The 20,871-nt window shown below is 41.8% G+C and overlaps 1 protein-coding gene across 9 annotated transcripts in view; it reads right to left on the bottom strand.

The window, feature by feature from the left end:
* The window catches only part of lig (lingerer), a 97,042-nt gene that overhangs the window by 11,888 nt on the left and 64,283 nt on the right, over positions 1 to 20,871 (bottom strand). For 7 of the 9 annotated variants that reach the window (XM_067775411.1, XM_067775408.1, XM_067775404.1 and 4 more), the window contains one exon: positions 2,026 to 2,058. The exons of the other annotated variants lie outside the window; for them this stretch is intronic. In XM_067775411.1, coding sequence (XP_067631512.1) covers positions 2,026 to 2,058 — 33 coding nt within the window. The remainder of the gene's footprint in view (positions 1 to 2,025; positions 2,059 to 20,871) is intronic. 9 annotated transcript variants of the gene reach the window in all.

Below are 20,871 nucleotides of genomic sequence, written 5' to 3'. Positions count from 1 at the left end.
AGAATCTATGGCCTCCCTATTATAGCATTCATTCATACTTACAAAATATCTGAAAGTTTGTATAAATAATTTTGAAGTTTGCATGGAGATTTTTAACACTTTTCGAAATTTCGAATAATTTTCGAAAACTTTTTTAAAATTGGTTTGCATTGTTTTCGTTATAAAACTCATCTATACTTACAAAATTTTTGCAAATGTTTATACAAAATATCGAAATTCGTATTAGGCTTTTCAACACTTCCCGAAAATTCGAATATTTTCGAAAACTTTTTTTAAGCTGGTTTGCAGTTTTCGTTATAGAATGCATTTAAATTTGTTGTAAAACTAACAAACATAAATTAATAAAAATAAATAATTGGTATAATGTGTTAATAATTGTTATTGCTATTTTTGTGTTACCAGCTGTACACTCCAAATTTAAATTTGAATAATTTGCAAATAAAAGATATGGCGTTAATACCATTGTAAGGAATTTAGCGAAATCCGCTTATTCCAAACCTTCTGCTAAGGTTCGAATCGCTAAACTGTTGAATAAATAACTCCAATATTCAGTAATGCACAATGGTCTTTATTAGACTACTTTGAGAGTACTTCACAATAACTCTTACTTCACAACTAATTGCGTGTTTAAATCAAACTGCTTAGTCATGCCTCAGCTTGCGCTGCATCTATACTCTCGGTTTACTCGTTCACCCATTTCTCCTAAGATCTAGTAATTTCGCGAACTTCATGTTTGGTTGCCAGCCATACACATGTATATTTGTAGTTTGTAGCCAGATGCGTGTGTATATGTGAGTACTACTTCGGCTGATGATGACATGCGTTTGTGAGTATATCTCCGCTGCCTTGTATGTATGTGTGTATGATGAATGCTTTGTTTACGTACATACGAGTGGCTGCTTAGTATCAGCTTAGGGATGCTAGTATCACTTAGTGATGGTAATATTCGTCACAATATCATTTTTCTGGAGGCGGTACGAGTGCAACTCTTTTTAGCCAAAACCTATTTAAGCCTTCTCTATGTCTTTAATACTCTGTATATATAAAATCGAATATGAATGAAGCATTCTTCCAAAGTATTCAAGTCACTTGCGCCAGCAGCACTTGGGGCAAAGATAAATAAACGCTCATAACCACTTATAAAGCAATTGACCGGCCGCATGTATGCTACGCGTTCCCAATATGGTCGACTAGCCTAAAAAAACACACTGGCGTAAACTGCAGGCCTGTCAAAACATTGTGCTCGGAACTGCCACGTGATGTCTTCTTATGTCTCCACAACATCATCTATACAGTGAGGCGATAATACTCCCCACAAAGGAGACAAATGAAATACTGAACGAAGTTTCTGCGGAATACCCCGAAATCTTGGAATCCTAACAGACATATGATTGAAACGCCGCGCTTACCAGGAACTTCAAAAGTCCTCCGTAAGGACTATGAAGAAACCCGGCACTTAAGAATTCAGCGTCCCAAGTAAGATGCGAGTCACTCTAGCTCAACTTCGATCTGGATAATGTAATAGGTTAAACTCTTACTAATTCAGAATCAACCCCGAAATACCGTATGTAAGTACTCCTTGTAACGTGACGCCACCACATGCACAAACTATCTTTTCAACTGCAATATGGAACCAACGCCTCTAACAAACACACTTATCTCTCTGGTCCAACCCTGTTGAAAGTAAACATTTTCTCGGAATCCCGTTAGAGGATATTGATGACAATTTGGCACCTATTAGAGTTAGGCGAAGCACTGCTACAACAACAACAGCAACCTCCGGTGTGATAGGCGAGCATTGCTAGATGCATAAATGAAGATAAACAACAACTTATTTACACACATTTGGTTAAATAATGTTTTGAAGAGAATTTCGTTGCTTTAGTTTTGTCCGAGACTGTATATATAAGTAATATAAGTATAACAAAAATTGGTAGAAAAAAATTATGTAATACGATTATATAATACATACATATGTATATGGTAGTTGTATGTAACTGAGATATTCTACATATATAAACTTACCCGGCGGGATGAATTATGAATCCTGCCGTCCATCTAATGTTGTCCCATAAAAAACCAAAAGAAATAATAAAATAAAAAACATTTTTTCATGCAATTTTCATTTAATTACTGTATTTAAAGTAAATGACATTGAACATGAATTGTAATCACCGTTTTAAAATTAATATTTTTCTTTTCTAGCCTTTGTTTTTTTTTAAGATATACAAAAGAGTAGATTTTGATTCAGTAAATGGATGTGTGCTTTAAGCATATGTAATTTGTAATCAATATAGTTATAATTAATATGAATATGATGAGGGATTATGAAAAAGATTAGCACAACAACAAAGGGTTTGGAATTTCGATCAACTAAATTTCTGAATTTAAAAATATTATTCGAAAAATATTATTAGAAAGCGACCTATGAAAAAGATCGCCGCTAGGTGGCGCAAAGATCGAGATATTCAAAAAATCGTATTTGTGGTCTGATTTGGTCCATATTTGGAACAAATATTACATACAGTCCGGTAGAAGTGACATCAAAACATTTTGGAGTTGGAGGAGGGACAAGCATACGTGGCGCAGAGTCGAGTAAAGTCTTTGGAAGGATTATGTATTGAGGAGTTAGATTGTAACAAATTGTCAGGAAAGAGTCCTTGTAATAATGAGTCACTAAATGAACTAAATAGAAAGAGAAATAATAGGCAATTAAATAAGACTAAAAACTTGAAAATAGAATAATAAAAAAAAATGTTTAAGGTAAACGGTTTTATTGAAAACAATACTTACATGATGTAATAATAATACTAAAAGCTAGAAAATAATTAGGTAGGTCCTAGGTACTAGTCATCACACGCCTCATCAATCTAGGGCGTGAATAGATAATTAAATAAAAGCGTTGTACGCGTCAAATTTCTATTGATAGTCATAAGTAAGACCAACTGAACCTTAATAAGGTTATGATACGCCTCATATTTTTAGAAATTTCACGCGCCCAACGCTTTTATTTAATTGCCTGATGCACGCCCTAGATTGATGAGGCGTGTGATGACTAGTACCTAGGACCTACCTAATTATTTTCTAGCGTTTAGTATTAGTATTATTTCATGAAAGTATTGTTTTCAATAAAACCGTTTAACTAAACAATTTTTTGTTTATTATTTTATTTTTTACCTAAGTATTAAATAATTCTTAAATAAATTTTTCTACCAATTTCAATATTAAAAAAAATAAATAAAAAATATTAGCAAAGTTTAATTGTAAAAAGAAATTGTTTCAGGTAACAAAGGGATTGGAATTTTGATCAAGATTGTACAGTTGTGAACACAATAATAGCTGCAAAAATATATTAACAGATTTTATAAGTTATTTTTTTTTTTTATTTTCTTCATTTTAGAAAAATATTTAATCAATTGCATATCCAAAACTCAGAAAACCAATTCCAATAAAATTTTCTAAAAAAAAAATGTTTAAATCGGAGTGCTTATAGGTCCTGGTAAAAATTTTATTTTGAATTTTCAGAAAATTTTTGAGTATGTACTTTTGTATATATATTCATTAAGACTCTTCGCAGAGGAGTCGGCGCAAAATGTTATATGTATGACATACGTTTTTGTGTCGCACATATAATTTGAAATGGACGCTTCTCGTGCGCGTACAAATATGTTTATTCCACTACGACTATCGTACCTCATTGTCATTTTCTCGCCACGTTAATTTCAAGTTAATTTAAAAAAAAAAAGAAAAAAATTTGTTTAACCCTAGTTCGGCCGAAGAGTCACCGGGGTGACTTTTTCATATTCTCCCCTCAAAAAACATATTGTAACGAATGTTAGCAGCACTGAGCGATGCTATCGTCTCTAAGCCGATGCTAACCAGCGACGTGAATGCACATCAATAATTCAATCATTATGTATCTACATAAACGAATAAATAATTGCGTCTACACATATGTACGTATACCAACATCGGAGCGGCAATGCACAAATACATGCATATATCTTATCTGAGTTGTCACAAGAGAGAGCAATAATTTGTGCACGTAGTTGTGGCTGGCGATTTTGTAGCCGAACTAACTAGTAACTTCTGGAAATCGAAGAGCCTAGAAGTATGCAGCGTAAACTATAAAAGCGGGGCAGGCGAGTAAGAAGGAATTCAGTTTGATTTGAGATTTCGATTAAGCGCTATCTAGCGAGCTATAGCAGAATTATTTTGAATAGTAGAGTTTCATTTGAGCTATCAATCAGTTTGGTTATTAAGCTTGCTATTCGTTGCAAAGTATATGTGTTATTGTGAAGTACTGTAATAAAGGCCATTTTTCAATTATTCAATATTGGAGTTATTTATTCAACAGTTTAGCGATACGAACTTAGCAGAGGGTTGCAAATAAGAGGATTTGCAAGCAATTTCGTTACAATATTTTTAATAAATTTTGTTAACTCATTTTCCGTAACATCCCAACTTATTGAATTTTAAGTAGAAAAAATATAAAATAAGGTTTTATAATTTTAGTCATAGACAACTGTAACGGGTTGAACACTTTTATTCTTTTTCTGGCAGTCACTGGGGTGACTGCGTCGCCCAAAAATAGTTGTAAAAATCGTCGGCCGAACTAGGGTTAAACCTGTAAGGGTGTCTAAGTTCGGGTGTAACCGAACATTTTATACTCAGCGTGAACTGCAATTGTAGTTCATTTCAGATAAATTACTTTTCTACATAACACGTAGCATCGCGCATTAAAAAAAATTTCTCCCAATTTCCTCTTACGATAAAATATGGTAAGTGAAATATTATTCATACAATAAATAAACGACCTTGCGGATATGGGGCTTTATCAAGTAAATAGTGTTTTAAATAAGTTTGGTAAATGCTTGGATCTCGTATATGTTAGTGACGTTTCTAAACTCGCTTTGGTTCGATTTGACCCATTGGTATTGCCCGAGGACGTGTATCACCCACCATTGGAGATTATTGCTGAAACATCCCGACGACTAAAACATGTTGTTTCCAATCAAAACGATTTGTCTTCTGTTCGCTTTTTATTTAGAAAAACCGACTTCGATATGCTGAAAGACAAGGTATCCAATATAATTTGGCCTCAATATGACGGAGATGTTGAAGAAAGCGTACTGCATTTCGCTAATGTGTTACACCGCGTTTTTCATACTTGCGTTCCTCAAACTTCTCGCCCTAGAGCACCACTTAAAACTGCCTGGTGTACTAGAGATTTGAACTACTTAAAAAATAAAAAACTCGCTGGTTTAAGCGATATAAGAAATCTGGCTTGTCAAGTGACTATGTGGTTTATTCTATTTTACGTCACAAATATAATTCTCTGAGCAAGATATGCTACAAGAACTACTTAAAAAAGCTAAAGCTTCATCTTTCTTCCAACCCGAAGTCGTTCTACGGTTTTGTTAACTCCAAACGTAAGACTACTGGTTTTCCTTCTGTCATGAAATTTGACATGATTTCAAGTGATGACGTCATAATTGCTGATATGTTTGCTGATTTCTTTAAATCAAACTACTGCGAGCCGGCTTCACGACATCCCAGACTTCCACCTGGGTTACCAATCCTTGACTGTGTACCAGTTCCGTTAATATCTGCTACAGATGTATTTTTAAAGCTAGAAAACCTGAAGACTTCTTATTCTAGTGGTCCTGATAAGATTCCCACTGTTAGTCTGAAAAGTTGCGCTGAACTTCTTTATCAGCCCTTAACTAATATATTTAACGCCTCTCTAAAACAAGGAATATTTCCTAGTTTCTGGAAAGAATCTTTTATAATACCACTGTACAAAAGTGGCAGTAAATCTTGCGTAGCAAACTATAGAGGAATTGCAAAACTTAGTGACATACCGAAGCTTTTCGAATGCATTGTTACAAAACAGTTAGCTCACTCACTATATCCAATAATCCACCCGTCTCAGCATGGGTTCTGCAGAGGTAAATCAACCGAATCAAATTTGCTTGAGTTCACAACGCAAGTCTGTAGAAACTTTAGAAATAACCTTCAAACAGATGTAATTTACACAGACTTTAGCAAGGCTTTTGATAAAGTTTCTCATACAATTATTATTAACAAACTTGACTGTATGGGGTTCTCATCGACGTTTCTAGGATGGACCTCCACTTACTTAACAGGAAGGAAACAAAAAGTGATCTTTAAAGACGCCTCATCGCAACTCATCAAAGTTACATCTGGCGTACCTCAAGGAAGCCATCTTAGTCCGCTATTGCTTTTATTATTTATCAATGATCTTCCAAGTATGTTAATGAGCCTCCGAGATTTTAATGTACGCCGATGATGCAAAGTTCTTTAGACCCATTCAAAGCCCTGGAGACAAACTTCTTCTTCAGAACGATTTGGATAGCTTAGTTCAATGGTGCAAGGCCAATGAAATGGCCCTCAACCTAAACAAATGCAAATTCATGAGTTTTACTAGAAAATCATATCAGGTACATAATTATTCGATAGGTGACTACCAGCTTGAGCAAGTTACTAGCTTCATCGATCTCGGTGTCACAATGGACCCCAAACTAGACTTCAAATATCATATTGAAACCTGTGTGACTCGATCTAGGTAGGTAGGTTGAACTGGCCGGTCCATGAGGACCTCACATAGACTGATTGAGTCCGTAGTGTTACCAGAAGTTTGTTTTAACGACCAAACTGAAAAACCCTATCAAAAACCAGGACCTATGTTATAAAATAACTCCGTCCTCTTGGCAAATACTAGAAGCTTCCTAGGACTTAAGCCACTTGCTGATTCTAGATCTGACAGCTGTATCACTCCTAATAGCTGGAGTCTTAGCCTGGCAAGTGCAGGGCACGAGCACAGAACGTGCTCGATCGTTTCCTCCTCCAACCCGCACTTCCTACACCTGCTATCACTGACCAAGCCTAATTTAAAGGCATGTGACGCCAGAAGGCAGTGTCCAGTCAGAATACCCGTCATGAGTCTACAGTCCTCTCTTTTTAATGATAGAAGCAACTGTGTTAGTCTAAGGTTGTAAGACCTACACATAATCTTCGACACTTTACAGCCCCGCGCTTGAACCCACGCCTTCTCTGCTTGGTCGATCATGTGCACCTCTCGCCTTCGCTTAATCTCGCCCAATCTAATTGGGACGTCTACGGAGCAAGCTTCAAGGGATGCGCCCTTTTTAGCTAATTCGTCCGCTTTTTCATTCCCATCTATTCCCATATGCCCTGGGACCCAATATAGATGTATGCTTCTCCCTGTCCCGATTCTCTCCAGAGACTGCTTACACTCTAACACGCATTTAGATGCTGTGCTATGCGAGATTATTGCCTTAATTGCTGCTTGACTGTCAATATAAAAGTTAACACGGTTGCAGCTTAAGCTATTCTCTTCCAGGGTTTCTACTGCTTTGGTTACGGCTAATATTTCCGCTTGGAAAACGCTACAGTAATCCGGCAGCCTGTAGGATCTGCTTAATTCCGGATCAGCGCAGTATACCGCAGACCCTACTCCTTCCACTATTTTGGAACCATCGGTGTACACATGTATCGCCTCGTCCGCCATTTGCGCACCCTTGCGCCAACCGTCCACCTCTATTGTGGCCTTAAGATCTCCCTCAAAGTGCAGGTAGGGAATCATGTAGTCTGTTCGTCTTGTGACTGAGGACGCTATACTACTATGGCCATATGGTCGGCGCTCAAGCTGCCCCGAAGCACCGAGCCTGGTTGCGGTCGTTAATGCTTTGTTCTTTGCTACCAGGTCTACAGGTGGAATGTGCAGAATGGCATACAGTGCAGCCGTCGGGGTTGTTTTCAGGGCTCCCGTAATGCAAAGCATCGATAGTCTGCATACCCCCTCTAATTTTTTGAGGTATGTTGTTTTTTGTGTGGCTTTCCACCAAACAAGAACTCCATAGTATAGAATAGGGCTTACAATCGCTGTAAAAACCCAATGAGAAAGAGAGGGCGATAGGCCCCACGTACACCCCAGCATTCTTTTACATGCATAGAGTGCCGTTGAGGCCTTCTTGACCCTCTCCTCCACGTTGAGCTTCCATGACAGCTTACTGTCTAGGATGATTCCTAGATATTTTGTGCAAGGTTTCTCCTGTAAGGTCACCGCTCCTAACGTAGGCCTGGTCCAATTTGGGACCTTGTACCTCTTTGTAAACAAGACCATATCCGTCTTCTCCGCATTGACTTTCAGCCCGACATTAGATGCCCAGGTATGAATATCCCGAAGCGCCCGATCCATCAAAGAACTAATCGTTGGAAGGCATTTTCCACTTATGACAATTGCAACGTCATCTGCGTAAGCCGTAAGTTTTACGGGTCCCTCATCGAATTGCCTGAGCAGTTGGTTGATGACCAGTGTCCACAGCAGAGGTGATAACACCCCTCCCTGCGGCGTGCCCCTGTCCACTGATTTCGTGGCCTCGTACAATCCCCATTGTGATGTAATCTTTCTGCAATTTAACATGCAGCCGATCCATCTGATTAAGGCAGGATGTACTTTAATGTAATTAAGACCATCCATAATCGCCCATTTTGCAACATTATTGAAAGCCCCGGCAATGTCCAAGAATACTCCTAGAGCATACTCCTTATATTCCAGGGATTTCTCTATGCTTATTACCACCCTATGCAATGCGGTGTCTACCGACTTGCCTTTGGTGTACGCATGCTGTGTTGTGGAGAGCAGCTTTCCATCCACGTTGGACTTTATGTACACATCTATCAGCCTCTCAAAGGTTTTGAGCAGAAATGATGTTAAGCTAATGGGTCTATAGTCTTTGGGATACACGTGACCGATCTTCCCCGCCTTTGGTAGAAAAGCTACACGAGCAGTTCTCCAAGAGTGCGGAACATGATTCAGTCTTATGCACCCATCGAATATTATTTTAAGCCATTCCACGACCGCCCTGCTTGAGAATTGTAGCATGGCCGGGAATATACCATCTGGGCCCGGCGATTTAAACTTAGAAAACGTCTTCACTGCCCACTCGATCTTGGTATCGGTCACCAAGCCCGGCACCACTAGCTCCGTGATCGAAGTGTGAGTGATGTCTGCTGGTTCTTCTAAACCGTCTCCCGATGGGAAATGTGTATCGAGAAGCACCTCAAGGGATTCCTCACTATCACGTGACCATTCCCCGTTCTCTTTCTTTATTAGTCCCTGGACTATGTTTCCCTTTGCTAGGACTTTTTTCAACCGTGCTGTTTCACTGGAGCACTCTATGTCCGTACAGAAACTTTTCCATGAGTTTCTCTTCGCCCTGGTAATTTCACGCTTGTAGATCCTCAGTAGATCCCTGTACTCGTCCAGACACGCTTCGCTTTCCGCGGTCTTTGCGAGTTTAAACATTTCTTTTACCTGTCTTCTTAGAAGACTCAGCTCATTGCTCCACCATGGCGGCTTTGCTTTTCCTCTGAATCTTCTTAGAGGGCAAGCTTTGTTATACGCAGTCATAAGCGTCCTTGTTAGGAATTCATTCGACTCCTCCAGTTCCTCTACATTAGCAACCTCTTTGGGTTGTCCCAGTTTCGTTTCTACATGTTTCTGGAATTTAGTCCAATTCGTTGCCCTAGGGTTTCTAAAGGTTCCTCCCTTCTCTACCCTCTTTAGTGGGATGCTGAAGCTTATATACGCATGGTCGGAGAAGGATGGTCTATCGAGAACCATCCAATCATACCTTGATATATCACGCTCGGAGCTCAATGTAATATCCAGAACATTGCTGGATGTTGGACCAATGTATGTAGGAACATTTCCCCTGTTGGCTATCTGCAAATTGGTTTGCAGGATGTAACAAAATAGAGATTCGCCTCTCTCGTTCGTATCTGCTCCTCCCCACGCATTGTGGTGCGCATTTGCATCTGCGCCTATGACCAACCGCCCTTTGCGCCCTTCCTCCTGTACTAGCCTTTTGCACTCCATCGGTGGAACCTCCGCAGCATGGGCCATGTAGCAGGACGCCAGGATAAATGCCTGCTTATTCTTTTGCTCAACGGCCACCGCTACGAGATCCTCGGTGGTGTAATTAGGCAGAATATATGAATGCAGCTGTTTCCTTACCATTACTACAGCTCGCACCCGTCCTTCCGTTTGTGCGTAGTAAACGCCAAACCCGCGCGCGCTAAGTCCAGAAACCTTTCCTCCCGATGAGAGCCACGGCTCCTGGATCAGCTCCACGTCAAACGAACCCTCCTCAAGGGTTAGGAGGAGTTCGCTCGACGCCACTTTACTGTGTTGGAGGTTTATCTGTAGGACTCGCAGCACCATTGGGCTGTTTGTCCCCCTCCAGCACCTTCGTCTTGACGTCGTCGTCCTCCTCTTGCCCTTTTGGTTTAGAGTATTCGAGGCCCCCTTCAGCCCCTCGTGAATGTTGTGCCGTGTGTTCCTCTGTGCGAGTCACAGCACCATTTAGCGGTTGGTCCTCTTCTAGCACGTTCGTGGTGACGTCGGGGACCTCCACCTGTCTTTTTTCCCTTAGGCTTCTGAGGTCCTTTTCGACTTCGCCCACTTCCAGCGTGTTAGGATTTTTATCCTCGGGACTTCTTTTCCTGAGTCGCATGTAAATTTTGCCAGTGCCAAAGGACATTTTGCCAAGCTGCGTGTACAAAATATCCTCCGCCTGCTTGTTTATTTGGAAGATGTAGAACTGACCATCCTCGGTAGGCCGAGATACAGTAAGTACCTTCCAATCCTGTGTCGGTATGTTCGGATTCTGATTCTGCAGAAGTCGCAGTGTATCCTCCGACTTCATCACGCATGGTATCCATACCTTAACTTTTGGTACCGTGGGGATTTGCGCTTTATCCACCACCTCAAACCGCGCGTTCGTGCCTTGCCTTTGGAGGTTTGGAACGACTTCCTCCAGCCACCGCAAGCTCGCGATGTTGTCGCACGCTATCATCTTCACACCATTATACCATCCCCCCGAATCAAAGGTTGGAAGGGGCTTACTTGGTTGTTCCCGCATCATCTTAAGCATTAAGCTAATAAGCTCCCTTTCCACAGATCTCCACCTTTCAGTAGTCATTTGTCCGAACGGACTGCTACGATCAACCAGCGCCACAGTCAGTGACTGCTTTGCCACATCACTCATCTTCTCGGGAAAAGCAGGAGTCTTAGTGTTATCTCCCTTTAGAACCTCCGAGAACACCGGAGTCTTCGCGTTAACTCCCTTTAGCGCCTCCGAGAAAGCCGGAGTCTTAGCGTTATCTCCCTTTGGCTTATCTCCTACTTCCGTAGTTGGAACTTCCCTCTGACTGGCAGCTTTCGAGGTAGTTGCTACCTCGCTATTGGAACCCATCTGTCTTACAGCTTTGGGCCTACTTGTCTTGTCTATGCGACTGCCCTGCCTCGCGGCTCTAGGACTGGGTCCTTTCTGCCTCTTGAAAGCAGGCTTGTCGCCTTCTGCCGAACGTTGCCTCTTCATTCTGCCGTTCGACGCTTCTTCCTCCTCGTACCGGTTGCAGAACCGAGGGTTTCTCGCAGCAAACCTTTTGAACTGCCTTCGACCTACTTCTACCGCTTCATGGGCCCATTCCAAGCGCTCGATCTCCACTTCTGTTGGGTCGACCACTGCTCCCAAGCGTTGTACAATTCTTAGTGCTGCACGGTACTGCGAGAGAGCTCTTTTACTTCCTCTGCTCCGTACCCTTCTCCACTCTTCTACTCCGTTTTCATTTGTGTGCTTCTCCAACACGGAGTTCATTGAATCAGCACTACTCTCGCTCCCCGAGTCCGACGCATCGCTTAATTCGTATTTGTCGTCCTTGGATTGCGACTCAGTCCTCCTCTTTACATCCTCCTTATTACATTCAGGTAATGAGTTGTTCATCTTGGTCGTACGACCACCTGCCCGACAAGGCGGGCTCAGCGGTCCAGTATTATATACGGGGAAAGAACCGTCCGCCACAGCAGCGCCCCTTACTGCGGTAAGGCCATAAATACTTCCCGAGATGGCCCGGTATCGGGAAGGCTCCGTTCGAATACAGCCGAATTTATCCCCTGGCTGCAAATCGTCCAATAGGCACGGTCCGCATAACACCCTGGATTAGGGGGTTGGCAGTTCTTGGTCACCGACATCCCGCCGCCCTCCTATGAGGCGAAACGGCGTAGATGTCAGTCCTAAACAGCTCCGCCTCATAGTCGGGCGCTATGGAGTTCGGCTAAGCCCTCACACCAACGACAAGGTGCCTACCCTAGTGAGGGGACTCGATCTAAAGGTGTGTTAGCTTTCATTAAACGATGGTCAAAAGAATTTAAGGACCCTTACGTCACAAAAGCACTCTTTACTGCCTTAGTTCGACCGATACAAGAAAACGCGTAAATTTTTTGGAACCCACGGTATCAGATTTATCGTGACAAGCTGGAATCCGTTCAAAAACAGTTCCTGCTTTTTGCGTTAAGTCACTTATCGTGGGATCCAACAAGGAATTTTCCATCCTATAATAGCCGGTTGAAGCTTATTAACCTTCCTTCCCTTGAGAGCCGCAGGGAAATGTTGGGTGTATTGTTCATGGTGAAATTATTGGGAGGGATTGTGAATAGCCCATTTTTACTTAGTGAGATAAAGATTAATGTCCGTATGAGGCCATCAAGACATTTTCAACCACTCTTCCTGAGTACATCCAGATCTAATTTTGAAATGCACGAAGCTTTTCGTTGTTTTTGTCTGGATTTCAACAAGCACTACATCAATTTCGATATTTCAGACTCGCCTTTCTTAATAAAGAAAAGTATACTTTTTAACCTAAATTAGACAAGTAAAGGTGTCTAAGTTCGGGTGTAACCGTACATTATATACTCGGCGTGACCTTCAATTGCACATTTCATTTCAGAAAAATTACTTTTCTACATAACACGTAGAACCGCCCGTTTAAAAAAAAATGTCTCCCCATTTCCTCTTACAATAAAACTTGATAAGTGAAATATCATTGATTCAAAACTATTTTTTGCCGAGTTATAGCTATTACTCCAGTCTACGACCCCTTTAAACTTGTTTTATATCTAAAGGTCTTTAACCGATCCCGTCCATTTTTACTAGAAATATTTTCTGCTATAGGGAAAATTTGTGTACCCAATTTTTTTACGATCCGTTAATTTTTCTTCGAGTTATGGCTCCCGAAACATAGAAAATTGCTTAGTCATAAAAGGGGCGGCGCCGCGCCCATTTTTTTAAATTTGAAATTTTTCCTATTTATTGTTATAAATCCATTTGGGAAATGAAATACCATTGATATAAAGCTCTTTTTTGCAAGGATATAGCTATTTTATTCGTCCACGACCCCTTTTAAATTCTTTTATATAAAAGTGGGCGTGGTCCTTAACCGATTTCGTAAATTTTTCTTCAAAGCATTCCTTATAGTAAAGGCAACCTCTATGCCGAATTTCGTTATGATAGGTTTAACAATTTTTGATTTATGATTAATAATATTTGTAAAATTGATTTTATCACAAGTGCCACGCCCATTTTAAAAAAATGTTTCCAAATTTTTTCAAGAGTCTCAATATCAGTCCACATGTCAAATTTCCACATTCTAGGTGTATTATTTACTAAATTATCAGGTTTTTTGTGTTTTCAAAAATTTTATATATATAAAAAGTGGGCGTGGTTATCATCCGATTTCGCTAATTTTCAATACCAATCTATTCTGGGTCCAGATAAGCTAGTGTACCAAATTGGTGAAGATATCTCAATATTTACTCAAGTTATCGTGCTAACGGACGGACGGGCGGACATATGGCTCACAGAATTTTTTTTTCGATACTGATGATTTTGATATATGGAAGTCTATATCTATCTCGATTCCTTCATACCTGTACAACCAACCGTTATCCAATCAAAGTTAATATACTCTGTATGCAAAGCACGCTGAGTATAAAAATGCGTATCTAATGCAAGCACAGGCAAATCAAAACACATAAAAGTGTGATAAGATCATACGCCTAATAAATACATTACAAAAACGTACTGGTCACTGCGTCATCTACAACATACATCTCACGAGAGCCCCCTACTGGGCAAACAGCTCCCTCATGAGCATTTCGCCTTGGCTCCTTTATGAGCGCTTCACGTCGGCTCTCTAATGGGCACACAGCTCCTTTCGGAGCAATTCCTGTCCTTCAGAGATCCTCACGACGTCTGCCTGCTTGGGCATACGTATAAAAATTGATGCACAACAATATATCCTTCTTATAAATTTGTAGAATAAATATGTTATTTATATCGCATATACTACATATTTTAAGTAAATGTGAACATTTTAGTCTGTATAAATTTTTAAATTGCAGACTAATAAATAAATAAATAAAAATAAATAAATAAATACTATTTTTCGCCAAGATATAGCTTATTCTTCTAGTCTGCGGCCCTTTTAAACTTCTTTTATATAAAAGTAAGCGTGGTCTTTAATCGATCCCGTCTACTTTTACTAGAAATATTTCCTGCTATAAGGTAAATATGTGTGTGAGGCGACTAAAATACCAAACTGATTCAAGGCGTTTTGTAGGACAACCCTTTCAAGGGGTTGCCAGTGCAATATATAGCTTCTCCAACCCAATTGTCAACCTCACCTACCCGTGGGTAATCCTGTTTCTTTAACAGCCGAGGCTCTGGCTACCCCAAGTTCCTCATGGATCTAGGGGGGCGGGATGGCCTAGGAGGTTTCATGTGGTCATACTAAGCCATTCCCGAGATGGTCGGGCTAGTACCTTAATGGTGCTTGTTACCCGAACGTACCACGTCTACATTCGGCAAAGGATCATCAACATCGATAGCACTCCTCAAGGTCTTCGGGGAGTATCCTTCACGCTACAACAACAGTAGTTTATCACGAAGTGTCTCCATCGACGTAAATTCGATGTTATTTGCTACGTCCATGTCTTGGTATTTGTTTTGTTTTCATTTCATTTGGTTTTATGTGGTATGTATCGATCCCAGAGCACAACTTTGTATGCCCGGAATAGAATAGCAAGACGCCAACTGGTAGCCACGCCTCATGGTATCCAGATCCTGCCTCTGGATTCCGTTAGAAAGCCCACAAACTCATAATGACGGATTAACCTAACTACGTTTTCGTCAAATATGCCTTTTCAGTTCTGTACATTTCTTTGTTAAGTATCCCCGTGCAGTGTGCTAGGTTATTCAGTCAGTAAATCATTTTGCAACCTTCAGAAGACAAAGCTTAGGAATCAGCTCAGGTTAGCAGGAGCAAGCCTCCAAATAGAGGACCTGAATTTATGACTCTATAACCAGTATTGAAGCCTATAAATTATCACAGCAAGATCTGCATTGCAGACCTGTTCTGGGTATAATGTTCACAGAAAAGATCGCGAGAGCGGAACTGGAGGCGGCCTCGCGTTTATCGTACACCACACTGTGCAATATCATATATTTGATCCCGACATCGACCGCAGGGACAGTGTCTTAGAACGTCAAGGATTATCTGTCCGGTCGGGCGATGCAAATCTAGAAATCATCAACATCTACATCCCTCCTGTCACCTGTTGCCCCAGTGGATACCGCCCTGATATCAGCGGCGTACTCACTGGAAACAATCGCATTATCTTAGGCGATTTCAATGCCCATCACGATCTATGGCATTCAAACTTGCGGGTGAACAGTAGGGGTGAGATGTTAGCGGATCAAATGGAAGAAACGACGTTCTACATTATAAACGGAGACGCCCCCACACGTATGGTAGGAAGCTGTCACAGTTCGCCGGATATTTCAATCGTGAGCGCAGAACTCGTAAACTGCGTCAACTGGCAGCCGATGGTAACATTGGCATCCGACCACCTGCCTATACTTATTTCTTTCGAGCGTCCCGCTGACTTCATCGTCGCAGAAAAACACACTTTCATTAACTTTAAAAAAGTAAAGTGGGACGAATACAAATCCTTTACAGACAACCGCTTTGCAGCCCTCCCTATCCCAACTGATGCCCGCAAAGGAGAGCATGCTTTCCGCAAGGTCATTGAATCCGCCTCGGCTCGTTTCATTCCCGCCGGTAGAATTCCCGAAATTCGGCCCCACTTCCCGGCAGAGGCCGCAAGTTTAGCGAGAGAACGTGACCTTATACGACAGCTCGATCCCGGCGACCCCCAAATAAGGGATATAAACCAACGCATCAGATTGCTTGTGGATGAACACAAGCGGGCGAAATGGGAGGAGCACCTAAGCGGTTGTAACCTCTCTGCCGGTGTAGGTAAACTTTGGTCCACTGTAAAGTCCGTATCGAATCCGTCTAGGCACAATGGCAAAGTTCCATCGCCTTTGGCGACAAAGTGCTGTCGGATGCGAAAAAATGCGCGAGCGCTTTCTGTCGACAATACATAATGCATTCTACGGTCGACAAAAATAGACGGAGGGCCAACAGACACGCACGTAAACATAAGTTCAGCGCGTCACCAATTACCATCACCGCACGTAAACATAAGTTCAGCGCGTCAACAATTACCATCACCGCCAAGGAGGTTGAGGATGCCATCGGTCATGCTAAACCATCCAAAGCAGTGGGCCCAGACGGCATAGCCATGCCGATGCTTAAAAGCCTAGGGAAAGATGGTTTCAAATATTTAGCACATGTCTTCAACCTGTCTCTTTCCACCTTTGTCATACCCGAAAAATGGAAAATGGCCAAGGTGGTCCCGCTACTAAAGCCTGGGAAACCAGCTAACATAGGAGAGTCATATCGCCCGATATCTCTCCTATCGCCAGTAGCCAAGACGCTTGAAGCCATTTTGCTCCCCCACTTCAAAGCTAATTTGCAGCTAGCCTGTCATCAGCATGGCTTTAGAAAACTCCATAGCACCACCACCGCGCTAAATGCCATTAGCACCCAGATAAATTGTGGTTTTAATCAGAAGTCCCACCATAGAACAGTACTCGTAGCGCTAGACCTATCAAAAGCTTTTGATACGGTCAACCATGGCACGTTACTGCAAGACTTGGAAGGGTCTACCCTTCCCCCATGTCTTAAAACGTGGACCGCAAATTATCTGGGTGGTCGGCAGGCATCGGTGCAATTCAGAAACGAAATATCAAAGCCAAGAAGAATTAAACAAGGGGTGCCTCAGGGTGGTGTCCTATCCCCACTATTGCTTAATTTTTACATATCAAAACTACCTTCGCCACCAGAAGGTGTTACTATCGTTTCTTACGCCGATGACTGCAGAATAATGGCCACAGGCCCGGGCCCAAAGTTCGATGAGCTTTGCAACAGAATAAACGGCTACCTCCCTGATCTCTCCAGTTTTTTCGCCTCGCGAAACCTGGCATTATCACCGACTAAATCATCCGCGACCCTATTTACAACTTGGACATCCCAAATGTAGACCATTTTGAACATCCACGTCGATGGCACTACGCTACCGACTGTCCTACACCCCAAAATCTTGGGTGTGACGTTTGATCAGGATCTACATTTTGGAGAGCACGCAGCCGCAATTGTTCCGAAAATCCAGAGCCCTAATAAAATCCTCAAATCCCTTGCTGGCAGTACTTGGGGAAAAGACAAAGAAACGCTCATTACCACATACAAAGCAATTGGCCAGCCGTTTGCGTGCTACGCGTCCCCTATACGGTCGCCAAGCCTAATAACTACCCACTGGAAGAAGCTACAGGCCTGCCAAAATACTGCGCTCAGAACCGCCACGCGCTGTCTTCTTATGTCCCCAGAACACCATCTACATAATGAGGCGAGAATACTCCCCATCAGGGAGAGAAATGAGATGCTAACCAAACAGTTCCTGTTGAATACCCAGAAACCTGGGCATCCCAACAGACATCTGATTGATGAGCCAGCACCGCCTAGGGACTTACGGAGTCATCTCCGTAAGCATTTTGAGGAAATGCGACCTGAGAACTCAGCCGTATGAAGCAAAAAAACACAAGCAGGTCCTTGGTGAACTCCACAAACAGGCGTCGGACCTTTATGCCGGGAATTGCCCGGTGAATCCAGTACTCGGGGAACAGTACCCAAAACTTGCGGAAGAGGAACGCATACTCCCCAGTGAAACGCGAGTCACTCTGGCTCAACTTCATTCTGGATACTGTAACATGTTAAACTCTTACATATCCAGAATCAACCCCGACATACAAAATGTATGCCCCGCTTGCAATGTGTCCCCACATGACACCAACCATCTCTTTAATTGTAATGTGGAATCAACGCCTCTAACACCCCTTTCATTATGGTCCACCCCTGTCGAAACAGCAAGTTTCCTTGGACTCCCGTTAGAGGATATTGATGACAATTTGCGATCGGTCGCAGCTATTAGGTGGGGCGAAACATTGCTACAACAACAACAACAACAAGCCTATAAATGTCATACTGCTCCCGCATCCGCAATGGCTTCCGTAAAGTGGTTCACACCAAGGCACGAACATCAGCGAATCACAATGGATCGGTAGGCATAACCCGCATTCAGAAACGAAATATCAAGACCAAGTAAGAAGCACCTTAAGCACGCTATCTACAACCAGAAATTGGCGGGACCTACATTGTTATGCAGCCCCGAAAGGTATCTGCTAAAACTGAAACATTTTTTCCTTGAAGCTTCTCATAGAAGAAATATAGTCTAATGGCTTGTCGAACCATTGCCGAGTTACAACCTCTTTTAGAAAAAACTTATTGCTAAAGTGTTTGGGTGATAGCTATCTCTGGATTTGAACCTAGGACTGTCGATATAAAAGGCCAACACGCTATGTTTCCATAGCATAAGTAATATTTTCATAAAAAAATTTACAAAAAAATCCAGTTTCACCTTGTCGATGTTTGAGCCACACTTTAGATTTCATCAGAACAATTTAGACCTACAACATTATGACCTACAGTTTCTCTATAATTTTCCTTCAAACGATAGTATCGATAATCAAAAACATCAATAGTACCATCCATAGATAGAAACTATCGATATGTTGATGTTGTTGTTGTAGCGATAGGCTTTGGGGAGTGTTATCGATGTGATTGTCCTTTGCCGGATAAAGATCCGCTACGCTCCGGTAACACAGCACCATTAAGGTGCTAGCCCGACCATCTCGGGAACGATTTATATGGCCACAAACCTTCAGGCCAAATCTCCCTCCCACCCCAAGTTCCATGAGAAGCTTGGGGTCGCCAGAACCTCGTTTGTTAGTGAAACGGGATTCGCCGCTCGAAGGTGAGGTTGACAATTGGGTTGGAGAAGCTATATATTGCGCTACACAACCCCTTGAATCGATATGTCTATACTATCATTGACAGTTTTCTTCCTCGAATGCTCACCATCTACGTACTTTCTGTTACTACTGCCCGAGTGGTTACCGTCCCAACGTGTGTTGGTTAATCAGGAACGAAAAAAGGTTATCCTCGGCGATTTCCACCATGACATCGTACGCAAAATTTAAAAGTTTAGCACATTGAATAAACGAGGCCCAACAAAGGGTTAACTGTTACAGCTCGTCAATTGTGAGCGTAGGGTTTACAAAATGCTGTCTCGCGACAGATGACGATGCTAGCACCTCTGGCTGACTTCATCCCGCACTGACTGATGGCCGCCCGCAAGTATTACGATTACTTCCGAGTGGTTACTATTTAAGGGCCTCAAAAGACAGTAGGTTAGGTTAGGGATTCAAGGGACTGTGTAGCGCAACCCTCTGAAGGGGTTGCCAGCGCAATATATAGTTTCTCCAACCCAATTGTCAACCTCACCTACCCGCGGCGAATCCTGTTTCATTAACAGAGGAGGCTCTGGCGACCCCAAGTTCTCATGGAACTGGGGGTAGGGATGGAGGGATGGCCTTGAATGTTTAATGTGGCCATATAAATCGTTCCCGAGATGGTCGGGCTAGTACCTTAATGGTGCTTTGTTACCGGAACGTACCGGATCTATATCCGGCAAAGGACCATCAACACCGATAACACTCCCCAAAGCCTGCGGGGAGTGTCTTTGTCGTTAATACAACAACAACAACAACAACAACAACAACAACAGGTTAGGTTAGGTTGAACTGGCCAGCCCATAAGGACCTCAAATAGCCTGAATGTGTTCATAGTGCTGTCTTTATTTCTATTTAAACAAATTTGTTTGAGTACCAAATGGAAAAGCCACAATTAGGTACCAGGACTTATGTTATAGTAAATCTCATTCCGCTTGGAAAATACTAGAAGTTTTCTAGGACCTAGGGTACTAATTATATGGATAACTCCTCTCCTATTATGTCCGGTTTTTCAGTGAAAGTTTCATCTGCAGCTGAATATGAGCTAAGTTTACTTGGCCGCAAGCATTGATTTTTACTGCTCATCACAGTTTAAGTGGCTAAAATGTTTTTTTGTTTTTTTATTCAATGCTAACAGTTAGGCAACTCATGTCTTTTATGTCGTGTGCTTCATAATTCAATATTAAAGGTGATGTCAACAACATAACCTCACTTTTTCGGCAGCTCTATTAGCCAGTATTCACTTGTACTACAAAAGTACTAAAGTTTTATGGCTTCATTTTTCGTACAAATTTCCTCTAGAAATTTAGTTTTCTGCAAAATTTTGTCTATAATCTTTTGGGGAATAGAAAGTTACGTTTATCTTTATGTCTAAAAAATTCTGGTAGCGGCTTATGTAGTTATTATATTTCTGAAGATATAGTAAAATCTACTCCGATCGTAGTAGAATTCAAAGGCATTTATGTATGGTAGACAATCGTCTAAATTATGCATACTGAACTTGTCAGAATAAGGGAAAACGTCAACGGGATGCGAACTCCAGAAAAAAGACAGTGTCTGTTTTGACTTCCGGAGAAAGCTATATATTTTTCTAGTCAATTCTTTCAAAGCGGGTAAAAATATTACCCTCATCTGGCCGGCTGTTTACCCCTAACGTTTCAGATAACGT

Source organism: Eurosta solidaginis, chromosome 3 (genome assembly GCF_040869045.1).
Source record: "Eurosta solidaginis isolate ZX-2024a chromosome 3, ASM4086904v1, whole genome shotgun sequence".
NCBI classification, from domain to species: Eukaryota; Metazoa; Arthropoda; class Insecta; order Diptera; family Tephritidae; genus Eurosta; species Eurosta solidaginis.
The sequence above is the reverse complement of the archived record's forward strand: the minus strand, read 5'-3'. Positions and strand labels throughout refer to the sequence as shown.